This window comes from Podarcis gaigeae, assembly GCF_964106915.1.
Source record: "Podarcis gaigeae genome assembly, chromosome: 2".
NCBI lineage: Eukaryota > Metazoa > Chordata > Lepidosauria > Squamata > Lacertidae > Podarcis > Podarcis gaigeae.
Genome location: NC_139679.1, coordinates 89,366,888 through 89,385,690, shown reverse-complemented (window position 1 = coordinate 89,385,690; position 18,803 = coordinate 89,366,888). Strand labels below are relative to the sequence as shown.

General features: G+C 47.6%; 1 protein-coding gene across 9 annotated transcripts in view; it reads right to left on the bottom strand.

The window, feature by feature from the left end:
• The window catches only part of FGD5 (FYVE, RhoGEF and PH domain containing 5), a 144,352-nt gene that overhangs the window by 75,591 nt on the left and 49,958 nt on the right, over positions 1–18,803 (bottom strand). For all 9 annotated transcript variants that reach the window (XR_014560179.1, XR_014560180.1, XM_083722397.1 and 6 more), the window contains exon 3: positions 908–1,037. Coding sequence is in view for 7 of the 9 variants with exons in the window: in XM_083722397.1 (XP_083578523.1) it covers positions 908–1,037 (130 nt within the window). In the remaining 2 variants the exon portion in view is untranslated. The remainder of the gene's footprint in view (positions 1–907; positions 1,038–18,803) is intronic.

Here is an 18,803-nt window from a genome sequence, read left to right as displayed (position 1 = left end):
GTGGAAGAGCAAGTGGGAAAGAAAGGAGGGGGCAGCTATACCCTCCAACATTTCTCCGAGGATAATAGGGACGTCCCATTCCAAAATGAAAATTTTACTATTTATACCCCACGCTTCTTATTGGGTTGCCCCAGCCACTCTGGGCAGCTTCCAACATACATAAAAACATAACAAAACATTAAACTTTTTTTTAAAAAAAAACCCTTCCCTATGCAGGATTGCCTTCAGATGGCTCAGGAGTTGGATAGCTCCATTCCCTCCAACATTTCTCCAATGAAAATAGGGACATCCTAAGGAAAAGTGGGACATTCTGGGATAAAATCAGATACTAGGATGGCTTCTCTAAATCAGGGACGTCCCTGGAAAATAGGGACACTTGGAGAGTCTGAGCAGGCAGGACAATCAAGAAGGCTTCTTCCTTATTTTGCCTCCTTCGTGTATACATCTGCCTTTCTATCTAAAATACCTGTTTCTGGCAAATGGATGAACTGTGGTGTTGTGCAGGCCAGATGGCAGCTCCCAGGAGTCCAGCTTTGCCTCAGGGGCTGTCAGTTGTCAGTTACTGTTTTGGGCAGAACTGAGAGTACGATAGAGTACGAGACTGCTTATAATGGGAAGGACACTTTCAGGAATAAATATATGTCCAGTGCGTCTTCTGACCACCCATGTAATACTGACACCCCACTTGATCATTGATCCCGGCTTCAAGTTCAGACAAATGTGATGTGGGCACATCATATGTTGTTGGTATCCTGCAGGTAGTAGCTGAATCCAGTCAGTGAACAGGGGCAGGGGTGGAATCTATTGCAGAAATGGCTCAAGACACCTCACAAGATCTATTGGATTTGTTGCAAGACTTGCCTCCAAAATTTTATTTACACACACAGCTTTAAAAATGATGTTTTACCTTATGGAGGAGATTGGACTCTCCCTGGTTCCCATCCTCATCTCCAGAACTTTTCTGTTCCTCATCTGATGTGACGTCTTCAATAGGAATCACAGAGATAGGGCACACCTTGTAAGGTTCTGTGTAGGCACTGTGGACAGAGGAAAGCAAGTTATTCTAAGGACACTCTCAATGGATGATAGCAAGAGAGGCTGCATGCAACAGATTCTAGATTCCGGTCCTCTATCACTATGCTGGGTCTGAGTGCTAGGAGCTTTGTGCCATATTGTAAATAGCATCATCCTGCTAGATTCTACAACCTACAAATTTATATTCCATGTCAGTCATTTTGGTGTTGTAGAGAAGTTTGGTGTCAAGCAGGTCCGTGTGTGTGTGTGTGTGTGTGTGTGTGTATTTTAACAGTGAACGGCAGAAGAAAAGCAGACTATTCCACCTTCTTCATAAAGCAGTGAGGCATTCACAGAACAACCACTTTGAGTCCTACATTGCAGGGGGTTGAGGTCCCTTCCAGCTCTTGAGTTTTGACTCTATGAACCACAGAAGTGGGAAAGCATGACTGGCAAGAAAGAAAGAAAGAAAGAAAGAAAGAAAGAAAGAAAGAAAGAAAGAAAGATGTTTTCAGACAAAAACATCTTGGAGGTCCCAGGCCACAGAGAGGTTAGGCTGGCCTCAACCAGGGCCAGGGCTCAGGAACGCTCTGTCACAAGAGACTAGGGCCCTGCGGGACTTGACATCTTTCTGCAGGGCCTGCAAGACAGAACTGTTCCACCAGGCCTTTGGCCAGGGCACAGCCTGACCCCCTTCTTTGGCAATGCTCACAGAACTCTAGCCCAATGGTTGCCATTAATCTGATTTGAACTGATTTTAGAATGAACTGATTTTAGTATGTTGTATCATTTTACTGTTGTTAGCTGCTCTGAGCCCAGATTCGGCTGGGGAGGGCGGGATATAAATAACAATTTTATTATTATTATTATTATTATTATTATTATTATTATTATTATTATGAAAGAAAGCAACTGGTTTATGCACCTCATGAGGAAGGATTCTTTCAAAATGCATCAGATCTTACATCAAATCTTACTTCAAGTAACTGGAATTCATCCCCCCGCCCCTGTAGCCTCCAGATCACTTGATGGGAGGAATTCGAGTGCATCTTGGAAATTGAGATTTTCATAGTTCAAAGAACTCTGTCACCCTAAAATCCCTATCTATCATCTATCTATCTATTTACTTTTTGATGCAACAGTGAAATGCAGTGAAAAATATGGTACGGACAAATGATTAAGAAGAACACATTCAAAAACACTCACTAAGGAAATTGGGTTGAATGCTAGTTATCGTATAACCTCGCCACAAACAAGTCAGAATAAAGTCTCAATGATCTTACTTCTGGTAAGGTTTTGTGAAAGCAGATCAGGATAAATGTTCAATAAACAGGTCACCTACGGAAGCCCATTATTTTCTGAAGAGGTATTAGAGATATGGTGAGGAGAGAAGTCTTGATCATCAAACTTTACTCTGCATTCAGCTATTGAAGGTACATAACAAATAATGGCTAGCATCCTGACCTCTCCCTTTCAGATGATATTTTCCCAACTATATAAATGGGTCTTTACCACAAATGTCTACTTTCTAAGCTTTGTGTCTTGTTTTAAATGTATTTGTTGTTTTTAACTGCTTTTTATTATCTTCAGTATAAAATTGCCTTGAGATGGTTGCTTAGAAGGCAATAAATCAATCAGTGAAGATGAGAATATGTACATAGGGCTGCTGCCTTAAGACGTTTATTTCTGAGAAACAGCTAAATGTTATTGGAATGAGGAAGTTAATCTAATGTAACAGAATCTGGATTTTCTATTATTATTATTATTATTATTATTATTATTATTATTAGTTCATTACACATCAGCAAAATTTGATTAATTATTGTGAATTATATATGTATCTGTCAGGGTTTCAGGGACAGAGAGCGAGGGGGAGGGGTCCCAGGGTGACGAGGAAGAGGACGACGATGACCCGAGGTTGTCAGTGAGTCCGTCAAGTGAATCCGAGGATTCCCAAAAGGGAGCCCCCCTGGTCAGGCCAAGGGGCAGTAGAGAGGGAAGCAGTCAGAAGCAGGGGAACGAAGAGGGAATCCCCAGTGGGGGTTGGAGATCGGGACCGGCCTCTCCGTCGGAACGGAGTGAAGGGGGTGGAGTTACCAGTGTGTCAGAAGGAGCAGAACAGGGAGCAGAGAGGGGAAGGAGTTCGGAGCAGAACGTCCTGCCGGAAGGGGAGGAGTGTAGTACCGAGAGTAGCGTAACGGTCGAAAGGAAGGTCAGAGGCAACGTACGCGCGCCAAGTTCAAATGTGGAGGCGCGCGGAAATGAGGAGAGCCCTGAGGAGGAGCCTGGTCCCAAAGCACGAAGGAGGGGGGAGCAGGCGTCAGAAGACTCAGCCTCGGGGGAGTCCCGAAGGGAGGGAGCACAGGGGGGCAGGAAGACCCTGCGGAAAAGGAAGGAGAGGAAAAGGTGGAGCAGTACAAGCCTCTTAAGCTGGTGCAGGGGCGGGACTGACTCAGAGGGGACTTCAAACATCTAAGGGTAACAGATGCTGAGCCACGGAGCTTGGATGTAACGACAACAATGTTCTTCAATAAAACCTTTTGTATATAACTTGGACTGGATTTTGGTCTCTTGTGAGCTGGGACCTCGGGTGGCTCTGACAGTAAGTCCCCTCTCAAAGAACGCAAATTTTTTTTTTGCAAAGCTCACAAACGGTGACAGCCATGAGTGCGGAGGATCAGCTGACAGCACTGCGAACTACAGTTTCCGAACTCACCGCTGCAGTCCTTGCGTCTCAGAAGAAGCATGACGAAATGGAGAAGCGCTGCCAGGACCTGCAAACAAGGTGGGAGCGTGCAAACAGGGAAGGGTTCCCAGGGTCCAGATCAGAGGGCATTGGACTTGGAAGGCGGGGGGGCAGCCTAGTCACCCACTTCGATGGGAACCTGAAGCACTACCCCAGTTTCAGAGCAGACGTTTTGTATGCATTACACTTGCTTCGTCATGACTTTAAAGATGAGGAGGAGAAAGTGGGGTTTATTGTTTCTCACTTGCATGGGCCGGCCAGAGACTGGTTGCGCAATTTGTGGCGTGAAGATGGCCCTGCCCGCCGCGATTCTGATGAATTCATTAAAGCGATGGATGCCTGCTTCCAGTCAACCGTAGATTTGGATCTTGCACGCAGGGAGATATTTGGACTGCGGCAAGGCAAAGCCACTGTGCGTCAGTACCATTCCAGATTTTTTGCTTTACTGACTGCGTTACGCTGGGAGAAAGACTGCACACCTGTGAGGGATTTGTTCTGGGAGGGTCTCAGCGGTCCCATAAAGGACGAACTTGCCAGGGGAGACAGACCTCAGACCCTGGAGCAGGTGGTGCAGAGGGCTCTGGCGATTGGCATACGTCACGAGGGACGTCCTTGGCACAATGAGGAAGAACGTCAGGTGCGTCCACCAGCGAGGACGTCTTCTTTCATCCCCAGGGAGTTCAGTCAGTCACATCCCTCGCCGCTGGGGAGGCAGGGGGAGGAGCCGATGGAACTTGGTGGTGCTAAGGCTCAAGCAACAGCCAGAGCCCCAGTTTCCGGTGCAGTAAAGGCGAAGCCTCCTAGAGGGACCAGGAAGTGTTACATCTGCGACAGTGCACTGCACATGGCGAAAGAGTGCCCCCAGAGGCTCCAGAAACACACTGCAGCTTTAGCGACGGTAGCTGCAGAAGTGATCCAGGAAGAGGAACCTCAGGGAAACGACAATGCCTGGCTGCAAGCAGAATTGCTGGGGCTCAGCCAGGCGAATCTGTAGAACAGTCCCCAGCGTCTTTGCAACCCACAGACCCTTTACCACCCAAGCCAGCGGTGCAGCTCACTGCAACACTTCAGTTGCCAAATGGGACCACCCTAGAAGTGCCCCTCACGATCGATTCGGGGAGCAATGCCGATTTCGTGGGGATGCAATTCGTCAAGCAGCATCGCATAGCGCTTCTGCCCGCCACAACGCCTCTGAACGTAGTCACAGTGGATGGCAGGAAATTGCTAGGAGGGCAAGTTGTGCAACAGACACCTCCCATGGTGATGCGGATAGGAGATCACCGAGAAGTCATTAGCTTCAATGTCACCCAACTGTCTGACACGCCTATAGTATTAGGCATGAGTTGGCTGGAGAAACACAGTCCTGCTGTAGCGTGGTACCAACGCCAGATCACCTTTTGCTCATCGTACTGTGCTCAAAATTGCATCCAGTCCTGCCAGGAGGAGGGGGCTGAGCACCAGCTGCGACTTGGCATGGTGCAGGCAGTACCTAGCAAGTACGAAGGGTTCCTGGAGGTTTTCTGCGAGAAGGAAGCTGACCAGTTGCCGCCCCACAGACCTTATGATTGTGCCATCGACCTGGTGCCGGGGGCGCAGTTGCCGACTGCAAAACTGTATTCCATGTCTGAGGACGAGATGCAAGAGCTCAGGGAGTTCATACAGCACAATTTGAAGCGTGGATTCATCCGGGAATCGAAAGCAGTGGGGGGCAGTCCTGTGTTCTTTGTAAAGAAGAAAGACACGCCCCAAAAAAGACTCATTGTGGATTACAGGTTCATAAACAGTATGACCAAGCCCAAGGCCTTCCCCATGCCCAAGATAGATGATCTCCTAGCAACCGTGAGGAAGGGGAAGATCTTCACCAAATTGGATCTGCGTGGAGCGTATAACCTCATACGCATCCGGGAGGGCGATGAGTGGAAAACGGCCATGTTCACGCCTCTGGGCACGTATGAATACAGAGTTATGCCGTTTGGTCTCCAAAATGGATCTCACGTATTCCAAGCCTTTATGCATCACGTGCTAGCGGGACTCCTCTACAAGAAATGTGTGTGTTTCCTCGACGACATCCTGATCTTTTCGGAGACGGAAGAGGCCCACGAGAGGGACGTAAAGGAAGTCCTGCAAAGACTACGGGAGAACAGGCTCTACGCCAAGTTAGAGAAGTGCCAGTTTGATGTGACGGAGGTGGATTTCCTGGGCTACAAGCTGTCCGACAAGGGGCTGGCCATGGACAGCGTCAAGGTCCGCGCGGTGTTGGACTGGAAGAGCCCACGCAATCGGAAGGAAGTCCAGAGATTCGTCGGCTTCGCCAACTTCTACCGCAAATTCATCAGAGGTTTTGCAAAGGAGACAGCAGCGATCACGGACACTCTGAGTTCCAAGAAGAAGAGGTTCGTGTGGACGGAACAGGCGGAGCGCTCTTTTCGGAAGCTTAAAAGCCTTTTCGCCTCCGAGGAGCAACTGCTGCACGTGAATCCAGGCAGGCCCATGCGAGTGGAGACCGACGCGTCAGACAGGGCGGTTGGAGCTGTACTCCTGCAAGAAGATCCACATGGAAACTGGAGACCCGGTGCCTTTTACTCCCGAAAGCTCAGCAAGGCGGAGCAAAACTACACCATATGGGACAGGGAGCTGTTAGCCATTCACGCAGCTTTCAAAGCGTGGCGACACTTCCTCATAGGAGCCAAGCACACAGTACAGGTCCGCACGGATCACAAGAACCTAGAGTATTGGCGCACGGCGAAGCTCCAAAGCCAGAGACACATGCGCTGGGCAGAATTCTTCGCGGATTTTGACTTTCGGATAGAGTACATCCCAGGAGATTCCAACGTTATAGCCGATGCGCTATCCAGGAAACCGCAATATCTCGATGAAGCGGCGCCAGTAGCAGCCAAGCACATTTTCGCACCGCAGGCGTGGTCGTGCGCTGCCATCGCAGTAGATCTGGACGCGGTGCGACGCGCGTTGCAAGTGGATCAGTTCGCACAGTCCAAAATGGAGGAGTTGCGCAGAGGTGTGCAGAGTGGAGAAGAGTTCCAACTGCGCGACGGACTGCTAACTCGCAAAGGTGCCCTCTACGTGCCAAGCGACGAGCTTCGCGCAAAGGTTCTGCAGCAGTTGCACGACGCCCCCAGTGCTGGCCACTTCGGTAAGGAGAAGACAATAGAACTGGTGGCAAGGGACTTTTGGTGGCCCCGGATGCGCGGAGAGGTAGCGGATTACGTCGCCAGGTGTGACACTTGTCAGAGGTTCAAGCCAGTACACCAGAAGCCAGCGGGGCTGTTGGAACTGCTGGAAACGCCACAGCAACCGTGGGAGAGGGTAGCCCTGGACTTCGTTACTGACCTGCCCAGCTCCAGAGGGAAGACAGCGGTACTGGTGGTTGTGGACCTGTTCACCAAGATGGCGCACTTCATTCCGTGCGCAAAGGTGGCGACGGCGGAGCAGACTGCCAAACTCTTCATTGATCACGTGTTCAAGGTGCATGGGCTGCCGCAGTCCATCCTGTCTGACAGGGGGCGCCAGTTTGTTTCCAATTTTTGGCAGAAGCTTTTAGGTATCCTGAACGTCAAGATCAACCTTACGTCGGCGAGACACCCACAGACCAACGGCCAAGCTGAGAGGGTCAACGCGATCATGCAGCAGTACCTGAGATGTTACGCCAATCAGCGACCCGCAGCTTGGGTGGACTACCTGCCGATGGCAGAGTTTGCCTATAACAACACGAAGCACGCGTCCACGGGGGTGACGCCGTTCTTCGCGAACAACGGTCGGCATCCCAGAACCTTCCCGGGGTTCGGGGCACCGAGAGAGGGGTGCCGCAAGAAGCCGACCAGTTTGCAGCGGAGCTGCAGGAGGTGCACGAAGAGTTGCGGAGACATTTGGAGCTGGCCAAGCAAGCATATAAGGTGCAGGCAGACAAAAACAGGAGAGCGGGGGAGGAGATCCAGGTGGGGGACTGGGTGTGGTTAGCCGCCCAAGCGATGCCAGCCAAGTCGTTGGCCAAGAAGAAGCTAGGGCACAGGCAGTTAGGGCCGTACCAAGTGGAGGCTAAGATCAACCCTGTAGCCTTTCGACTAGCCCTCCCCAAAGGTTCCAGAGTGCATCCGGTATTTCATAGGTCGGTGCTCACCCCCTACAAGGCACCGCACAGGTTTCAGGAGTCTGAAACAGTCCCGCAACTACACACTAAGTCACAGGAGAGGGAGAGGGCGCCTAGGGCCGAACCACTCAACGAGGTCACAGAAATCCTGGACTCGAGATGGGGGGAAGAGGAGGTAGAATACTTTCTAGCCACAGAGGGCACTCCAGCCAGTGCCAACGGTTGGGTGCCGGGCTACGCTTTAGACGAACCTCTTCTAAAAGACGAGTTCCATGCCCTTTTCCCGCATAGACCCATGCCAGCCGAGTATTTTGATGACTGGCTCTTTACGCCCACACTCTCAGGCAGTACTTTCCGGGGTTTTTCTTCAGCCGAGGAGAGAACGCCAGAATCTAGCCCGCCCAGGGGATCGTGCTCAGGGGTGGACACAGAAACCTCCTATTGGTGGGACGAGCAACCAGAGGAGGACTGGCGCAGGAAATGGCTGACGGGACCTTGGCCGGCAGCACCAGACGAGGTACCAATGGAAGAGGGAGAAGAGAACACTTTGGGTCAAGAACCCGAATTCGAACACTCATACACCGAACTGCAAGCAGAGGATATGGAGGTACACAACCTGTATCCTGCATCCACCTCCGAAGAGCTGCAGCTCCTACAACCTGCACCCGATGGGCGGGAGGGGGGAAGGGGGGGCTTCGAGGGGGGATGGATGTCAGGGTTTCAGGGACAGAGAGCGAGGGGGAGGGGTCCCAGGGTGACGAGGAAGAGGACGACGATGACCCGAGGTTGTCAGTGAGTCCGTCAAGTGAATCCGAGGATTCCCAAAAGGGAGCCCCCCTGGTCAGGCCAAGGGGCAGTAGAGAGGGAAGCAGTCAGAAGCAGGGGAACGAAGAGGGAATCCCCAGTGGGGGTTGGAGATCGGGACCGGCCTCTCCGTCGGAACGGAGTGAAGGGGGTGGAGTTACCAGTGTGTCAGAAGGAGCAGAACAGGGAGCAGAGAGGGGAAGGAGTTCGGAGCAGAACGTCCTGCCGGAAGGGGAGGAGTGTAGTACCGAGAGTAGCGTAACGGTCGAAAGGAAGGTCAGAGGCAACGTACGCGCGCCAAGTTCAAATGTGGAGGCGCGCGGAAATGAGGAGAGCCCTGAGGAGGAGCCTGGTCCCAAAGCACGAAGGAGGGGGGAGCAGGCGTCAGAAGACTCAGCCTCGGGGGAGTCCCGAAGGGAGGGAGCACAGGGGGGCAGGAAGACCCTGCGGAAAAGGAAGGAGAGGAAAAGGTGGAGCAGTACAAGCCTCTTAAGCTGGTGCAGGGGCGGGACTGACTCAGAGGGGACTTCAAACATCTAAGGGTAACAGATGCTGAGCCACGGAGCTTGGATGTAACGACAACAATGTTCTTCAATAAAACCTTTTGTATATAACTTGGACTGGATTTTGGTCTCTTGTGAGCTGGGACCTCGGGTGGCTCTGACAGTATCCTAGCCTCCTTCCACATAATTATGTGTAACATGCATGGGAGTTATGTCATTTTTCTCATATGAACAACATAATGAACAAAGAAAACTGAGTTAAACCAGTTGGCTGTCTTACCAGTTGACTGTTAAGGGAGGGGTAGTACCTTTGGCAAAAATGTTCCTCTTCAACCAGGCCTTTGGCTGATTAACATCCTATACCCTTTTTAATGTGGAAGAGGAGGGTTATTGTTTTGTTCTTGTTTTTATTATGTAATTTGTGTTTTCATCTTGCAATTTTATACTGTGAACCACCCTGATATCTACAGGTGAAGGGCAATATACAAATTTAGGAAATAATAAAAATTAAAATGAATGCAATATATTTCTCCTACCACTGGGTTATAAGCACTATCCATTCTTCACAACCCTATGAAGTAGGTTAAACTGAGGGACACCCAGTAACTTACATGGCTTAGCGAGAATTAAACCCAGGTATCCCAAATCTGACACTCCACCTCTGGCAAATTGGTAGTAAATATGCTGCATACATATATGAGAAGACAATGTTTTGTGATTCTTGTATCTCTCCTGAATAATAGTTCTACTGACTCCAAGAAGCTAATAGGATTTGGTGCCTAAGCCAAGTGAGATCTGTCTATCCTAATTTTCAACTGTTGGCACCTGCTGTTGGAGCCCACATTCTGGTACTGCAGGGGTAACCAACATGGTGCTTCCATTTGCTGTTGGACTCCAGCCAGCACAGTCAATGGTCAGGAATGATGGGAAATAGAGTCCAATAGCATCTAGAGGACACCACACTGGATATTCCTGTGGCAGTGTAGCTCAATCCCGTATTCAAAATTATGGTCCTATGATACCTTGCCTGTTCCAATTCTGAGGGAAATCAAGATTACTTTTTTGTTTTATGTTATGACCGTAGCATGAGTTGACCTGTCCTAGGCATGCTTTGGGAAAGTTCTGCAGGAAGACTCAGCCATGATCATTCACAATATTAAAATTCAGAAGACTTTTTTTTTGCTTTTTTGGCCATATGTACTGAGATTGTCCCCAAAATGTATACAGCCTTGTATACATAGAAGCTGGGCTGGAAGAGCATGTGACTGATATTTCTTTTATCTCATTCCAAGCAGGCTCTAGACTAATCATCTAATACCTCCGATAACAGCACATAACAATTGTTAATAATGTCTGGTGTACACGATGAGGCCATAATGGCTTTAAAATGAACAGCAACTGCTTAAGGAAGAAACCTGTGGCACATTTTCACAGGCAGCTATGCAAATGCTAGTCATTATGATTCCCGTAAGCACTGCAGTAGGAAACTCATCACCTTTATGATTCCCCCACTGCCCCCTCCCCGCTAATAGATATTTATAGCCTTTAATTCAGTAAATAGCTCCAGGCTCAAGAACAGCCAAACTTTCCTTCACGTCATTGGGACCTTACGTGCATGGGCTGAGAACCATCACTCATATACTATCAATTATGTGGTTGCCGTAAGCATTTTTGCATTACTTGGTCCAAGTTTCTCATAGTTGCTTTTGACAAAAGAGACCCCTTTGTTTTCCCAAAGACCCAGATTTTTTCAGTCACTTTTTCTTGGTAACCATTTACCTTAAATGCTGCAGCAACCCAATTACACAAAAACAAAGCCCAGAGCTACACATTTTCATGCTTTTGTGTATTCATAGCCCATTTCTGGGCAATATATTTTTGGTGGTCAACCACACATGTAACCTCATATGGTTCTCTACGGCCTTTCCGTATTCCCTCTAAATCCACTCACCACTGTTCATTTCCCTCCACTGTCTTCACCACTTCCATAATTTTCAAGTCACCATTGTTGGGGGGAGGGGGAAGCGGGATGATGGCAGCAGGTTGCACCTTGACTTATGCACATAAAGGCCTTCACACAACCAACCAAGCACACAGTGGGTTCTCTACACGAGACTTATTGACACTAAGAGTAATTTGGCAATGGAACCAAGTACCTAGAGGGGTGGTGGGTTCTTCAAGGCTGTGAGTCCTCAAGCAGAGACTGGGCAGCCATTTGTTGGAGGTTCTCTAGATTTCCTGCCGGGGCAGATGGCCTACAAGGCCCCTTCCAACTCTATGATTCTATGACTCTATGATTGACAGGCCTCGAAAAGCAACTGGATATATAGGTGCTCTACAGATGTTGTAATTAATGTGTCAGCCTGCAAAAAACAACATAAGAGCCTGCCGGGTGGCCAGCCAGTTGCCTATGGGGAGCCCTCAATCCTTCTTCCCACTCCCAGCTTATGTATTGGTAAGGGGGAGATGTGGTCATGTAAGGATGATGCAAGGTGAACACATTTTGGGACTTCATTTTTCTATCACAAAAGAAAGTTCATGGACAACGAAACACGAAGGGAAAGTTAAAAGAAAACATAAATATAAACATAAAACTAAATATAAAAAAGGAGCACCATTCAAGTTTGGATCACTGAATGTGAATGGTTTTGTGAATGGTTATAAAACACAAGCATGAAGTGCAACCTTTTCGTTGTGTCTTTCCTATCTCTGTATTATTATTCCTGATGAGATTGAGGCTGTGTGGGCCAGTGGTTTATGCCAGTGGTTCCCAAAATGAGTGATACCAGCAGAGGGGGCAGTGGGATTACCGGGGGGGGGGTGGGTTAAGAGGGTGGCAAGGGGCATTGAAGTTGAACAAAGGAGCAATTAATTGTTACTATTATGAATTTTATTCTTATCTTCATTGTGCAAACCACGATTCTGAACAATGTTTTTTATAGGGTAGGGAGCACTGGGGATGAGTTTATGGAACCAAGAGGACAGTGGCCCAAAAATGTTTGGGAACCACTGATTGACACCACGCAACACATGGCAAAAATAAAAATGTGTTAGGAGGATAGTCAGCACGGCGAATTTCAAAAGGGGGGGGGGGGAAATACAGTTGTTTAAAAAGCAGCATCACACATAATATAAGAGCTAGCCAAGAAAGGTTCCTGAGAAGAAAAGAAACCTAGTATTCTAGCAGTTTCCTAAGGATTATAATGAAAGATGCATAGATCACATTAATTCTGTCAATACATTTTTAAATGGCAGGTGATTTAGTAAGACCATCTCTCTGAATGGTCTTGGAATGAGATATGATATTTCATGGCATACATATTCGGTGCACACAAAGTATATGATTGCAAATGCATCCCCTTTGCAAGCATTCATCTTCACCCTTGATTATTTATGATGGGCAATCTCTTCTCCACGTTGGAAGGCTATTATTCTTTACAATACAAGAATTTTAAGCAAGACCCCGTTCCAGAAAGGGCAGTAGAACTTGTCAACAGGCTATGGATTCCATTTGGCTGAAGGAGGGAAGGAGTAAAAGCAGCTCTAGGCCACTGGTGCAGTTCAGAGATGCTTGGAGGAACAGAGCAGCCTTCTTTAGCTCTTCCAAAGAAAGTAGGGAGGGGTATGCATTCAGGCCCTCCACCTAATGCCCCTGCCTATGTGAGCTCCTCTCCTGTGCATTGAGCATGAAAGTCTGTTAGAGGATTCTAACTATTGTATGTTCTGTAGAACATGGTTAGAATCCCCCTTGCAATGAGGATCCCTGAACAATCAGGGTTCCCAATTGAAGAGAGGATTCCAACCACACGTAGCTGGACGTGGTTAATATCTCCCTGCAAGCCTTCATCCCCAATACACAAAGCTTGGTATAAAAGGGTAGTGTCCCTCAGGTGTTCATTGAAGAGGGATAATATTGATGCTATTGCAGAACTTCAGGATTTGGCAACTGCTTCCACCTCAACTCTTAAAACAACAGCAGGCCTAATGTATGCTGCAGACCTGGACTCTGGGGTGTAATAAATTCATTGCAATCTCTGGACCATGTATGGTATGATCTAAGTTTGGGAGATAGGAAGCAGGAAGTATGGCCTGAAAATTCTATGGCGCTCCAGTTACATCAACAGGAATATAACAGGGCTTTGACTTTTGGGGAAACAGTTTGGTTTGCAGAGCCCAAATACCAACTGAAGACCTAGGTGAGCTCACCCATTCCAAGGGTTCAGCACATATGCAATGTATTGTTGCCCAACACAGGAATAGGGTTTCAAAGGACTTGTGAGGAAGTTACACTGGGAAGAAGCTGGTGAACTGCAGAAGATGTTGCCAGCAGTAGTGGACAATAGAGCCAGAGCAGAAGCATCCTGACATTGGTCCCACTGTGGTGGACCCTGTTTGTCAGCTGCACTGTTTGTTGCATCCATCCAGGAAACTCTAGGAAAGTCAATTGCATTTAACATACCAGCACTTCAAAGATAGGCGCTTTCTCTTGATACATGGGCTAAGTTCCTACAAGGACCGTGTTTATGTGCAGCCTTCAGAAATGCAGCCCTCTATTTACCCAGAAGGACTCTACCACCTGCTTTTCACAAATGTGCATGTCTCCTCTTTATCCTACCCTAAGACAAAATCCCTGAGAAGAAACTATCTGCTTAACGGAGCCCGATCGTTACTTAGGGTTTCCCATGAAACAACACCATCACAAATGCCAAAATAACTTCTTGATGATACATTGCAGTGGGTTTCATGGCAAAAACAGAGCGGAATGACTTTATAGCATTGCCTTAGATTGCTCATAAAGGAACTTAAAAGTACACTCTGTTGTTGCTCTCTCAGTATCTCTGCTGATAACTTAATGAGCTCCAGTGGGACAGGAACTAGCTGTTCCCGCATTTAGAGGTAATGATGATGAATTATCTTTCAGCTTGCGTCTCTGAAAGTAGTGCCAGTGTTGGTACAGCGATCTCAAGCAAAGCTCCATTTCGGAGCTCCTTATTCATGCGATCAGCAGTTTTGTGCCATGAAGTCATGACATTTGTCAAACACAGCAAGTATTCTGCATATTTCAAGAGGGGTTTCGGGGGGGCGCAGGGGTTGTGTGTGTTGCTGCTGATAAACAAAGACAAGAGTGCGAGAGAAGAACTGAGGCCAGAGTGTGCTTCTCTCCAGCTCTGCAGTCCCAGGGCAACACTATTTAAGAACAGTATCGAAAGATCCAAATGATTTCAGTAATTGCACAACTGCAAAAAGACAGCCAGTTCCTTTTTCTATCAACCCACTGAAAAGGAGAGGTGGTGCAGAACCAGAAACATATATGCTCCATCTCCTATCACAATGACACACTCTCCGCAGGGAAAGCAAGGGGAGAGTCAGACAGAATATTATAAGGGCTCCTTTCTAGCTTCATAGCTGGAAGACAGGTCTGTATGCCAAAAAGCTGAATCAGTTTTGCTCCTGTCCTTCAATGGCCACTACTACTCCCACCATATTCTGCTCTTTTCTGGCTGGGAAAAGCATCCTCAGCTTGGCCCCTAAGAAAGGAGGAGGCTGCACCACTCATTCCAGTGAGATGATGGGGCATGAGCAGAGCCGTCTTTCCTATTGGGCATAGTGGCGCATTGCGCCAGGGCGCTCGCTTCTCAGGAGCGCCCCAGTGAATGGGGGAGCTGCGCAGCTTTGCCGGTGGCCTCCCCTTTCCCTGCACGTCTGCCAGCTATGCCCCATCAACCATATGGCTGGCGGGCGTACAGCTTGCCTCCCAAGCCTCTGCGGGAGGAGAGCGATCCCTGCAGAGGCTTGGGGAAAGGTTGGCAACTCTGGGAAAGGGGAGGGGACACCGGAGGGATCTTTGCACCACGGCATTCTTAAGATGGCTCTGGGCATGAGAGGCAATTTTAAGAGGCAAGATCTTCCTGTCTTCTCATCTGCCACTTGGCTGAAGGATGCTTCATTGATTGCCCTGCTTGCTGCCATCTTCTCCTCTGGTTGGGGTAGACAAGCAAGTGGTGACAAGGCTTACAAAGCAATACACAGCGCACACCTGCCTTTCCAACTGCAAAGCCCTGAACACACCCCCTGTTCACTTATCCACCTCCCACACAGAGCAGGATAGTGCCTGCTGACTTTGCTCCAAACCTACACAGTCACATTCAGTGGAAGGACCACGTAAGCATGTTCACACATAAGGTTTCCCACCTGATCCTGATCACATGTAAGAGATTATTTTTAAAACAAAAATCGAAGCCAAAATGCTCTCAAGAATGCAGCATGGGTTTAATTTAGGGGAATGGTGATTGCTGATTGGTGAATGATGGTTGGATGGTGAACGGTGATTGTTCATAAATCAGAAAATCTGGATATTTTCTGATGCCCTAAGGCAAGTGTCATGTCTACTCCTCTTTTTTTTCCTGTAGGTGTCTGTAAACATTCCCTGTAAGCATGTAAGTTGTATATAAATGAGTTGGCATCCTGGGTGCTACAACCAAGAAGACCCTGTTTCTCACACCCTAGCCAACCATAGTTCCTATGGCAATGGAATGCAGAGCAAGACCTCAGTGACTTTTTCAGTGGGCAGGCAGGCTCCTGTGGAAGAAGATGATCCTTCAGATATCCCAATTCCAAGCTATGTAGGGCAGGGATAGACTCCAACCCCCATGAGCCCCAGGCAGCACAGTCAGGGATGATAGTTGTGGTCCAAAATATCTGGAGGGCCACAAGTTCCCAACCCCTGGTTTAGGACATTATAAGTAAACTGCTTTGAGGTTTAATACAATCAAGAGGTATATAAATCTTGTGAAATAACTAATTAAATCAATAAATAATAAATAGGTAATGACATTTTCAGTAAATAGCGCCTCTGGTGTGCGGGTGGGAGAGGAATAAAAGCTTGGTGGGAGTAATTTTTGGTGAAAATGTGCATGGGAGGAACAGGTTAATTCCTTCCTGTGTGCCACAGTTCTGTTCTGGATCAGGACCCTATACAACTGTCTTTATTTTCTGGGGGGGGGGGGAAAATGAATTGGTCCCTGCTGAGCACTCTTCAGTCTATTGATTGGTTGATCAATTTATCTCTATCACTGTGTAGATAGCAAACAACTAAAGCACCCCCCGAAAGAATCCTGGGAACTGTAGTTCACCCACCAAAGAGTTACAATACTCAGCACCCTTAGCAAACTACAGTTCCCTTGATTCTTTGCCAGGGGTGGGGGTTGTTTGAAATGTATAGTGTGTATGCAGAGCCATCTATTAAATGCAATGTGTAGCTTGACCTTAACACTAAATATAAAATGCAGTGTGTAGTTTGACCCTTCCTATAAACGCTCAAGGACCAAGCCCTTCAAGGACCGATAGCACTTCATCCAGAGAGTAACTCTGGAATGGCTGCTTTTATAGCCATTCTGGGATGTGAGCAGCGCTGTGCATTCAGGACTTGCTTCCCTGGTTCCTTGCTTACCTCCCCACTTCACACCTGCATAAATTCTCCAGGCCAATAATGCACAAGCTATATTGCAAGCTGGGGAGAAGGAACGCCTAGAGGGAAGGTTGCTACAGCAGAGAAGTCAGCAGGATTCAGTGGAGGAGAACAGGGAAGAGCCCGGGGGAAAGCAGAGCACTTCCAAAGGATCTAGAGGGCAGGCAAAGATAAACGCTTTCCCAGAGAACAGAAATGCCAGTTTTCTCCTCTGGCCACCTCTGCACTCACAGTTCTAAAACGTATTTTCTTTTCATCTGACGCAACTGCAGAAGACCATAAACAGACCTGCACATCTTAATAATAAATAACTACCATGTGAGAATTAACCAAATTTTGCTCAGTGAATCGATACTGGCACACAATCAGCCTTTTGTTTAATTAACACCCATATAACTTCAATGCAATAAAAATTTCATCATCACTTATTCTATGTTCCATGTTCAAGTCCAGGAAGGGACTAGCGCAGGAAAGGGGAACTAGCCACCCTCCAGCCCTTTTTGACAGATGGGCAGGGCCTGGTGCAATAGAGCCTCCTTCCTTGCTCCTTGCTCTTTTGGTTGCAATTTAATTGTTCTTAATATTGTATTTTTAAATGCTTGTAACCTACCCTGGAGCCTCACTGTGAAGGGCATGTAAGAAATCTAAAAACCAAGCATTTATAATAATCACTATATCAATACAGTGGTACCTCGCAAAACGAATGCCTCGTAAGACGAAAAACTCGCAAGACGAAAGAGTTTTTCATTTTATGAGTTGCTTCGCAAGTCGAATTTCCCTATGGGCTTGCTTTGCAAGACGAAAACGTCTTGCGAGTTTGTTTCCTTTTTCTTAAAACCGTTAATACCCAGGGAATCTGTGCTTCGCAAGACGAAAAAACTCGTAGAATGAAAAAACTTGCAGAACGAATTAATTTTGTCTTGTGAAGTACCACTGTATTACAGCTGATACTGTTCTCATGGGATGCATGGCTAGGCATAAACATTACCCATTTGCAAGCCACCATGGAAAATCCAAAGTGTCTAGAGACAAGATTGGTCTCGGCTGATGGGAGATGTATATACAGGAGGCCCCATTAGCTAAAGTGGTGCTTCAGGTTAAGAACAGTTTCAGCTTAAGAACAGACCTCCAGAACGAATTAAGTACTTAACCTGAGGTACCACTGTATAAAAAAGGCCTCCAGCTGAAAGAGAAAACCATGACGAGAGATGACATCAAAAGATAGAGGGCAGGGATGGGGAAACTGTGGTCCTCCATTTGTTGTTGGACTCCAACTCCCATCAGCCACGGCCAGCATGACCAATGTCAGGGATGATGGGGGTTGTAGTCCCCCCAACATCTGAAGGGTCACTGCTTTCTCATCCCCAATATAGGAGGAGCAAAAAGTTCTAGTTACTGGATCACAATAACTGGACATGGGAGTTATATAGAGTTGTAAACACTGGGAGGATAGCTCTGTTGCAGAGCCACCCCCAGCTTTCCCCACTCCCTACCTTTCCCCTCTGTGGTGAGATTGAAAAAAATAGCATTTAGTTGGCCAAAAATGGGGGGGGGGGGGTTGCTCTTCTCTACCAGATATGCCCTGTGAAACACACCCAAATTTTTTTAATAAAAAATGGCTTGGGCCTTCAAGCAGTGAAGATGCATTGGGAGATATTTTTTATGCAGGCACTTTCCTTGAGCTACTAGATGGCGGAGTTGAGGAGGAACAGATTTTGCTAACTCCCATAGCTTTGCATTCTCCTTATTTCATAGCTGTGCAAGAAATCAATCAATGGCAGAAGAGCGCTGCATGTGTCCTCCTTCAGCTTTGATTCCCTCTTGTGACAGGTTTGGATTTGTTTTTCTTAGGCTGCAGCATTCTCAGCCTTCCCCCTCCCCCATTGTACTTAATGTACAAAAGCCACACGCCCGCCTCCACCAACCTGGTGCCACCAGATGTTTTAGATTACAGCTCCCATCAGCCCTGGAGTTATGGTCCAAAACATCTGGAGGGCACCACGTTGGCAAAGGCTGCGAGTACATTACACATGCAAGCAATTTCGTAGCACATTCCTACTTGGATCAAACAAAAACCGACCATCTGATGCCATTCCGAGAGTGTATGTAATAATGATGACTAATGATCGTAAAACGATGTTCGCCTCCTTCTGTTATCTTTCC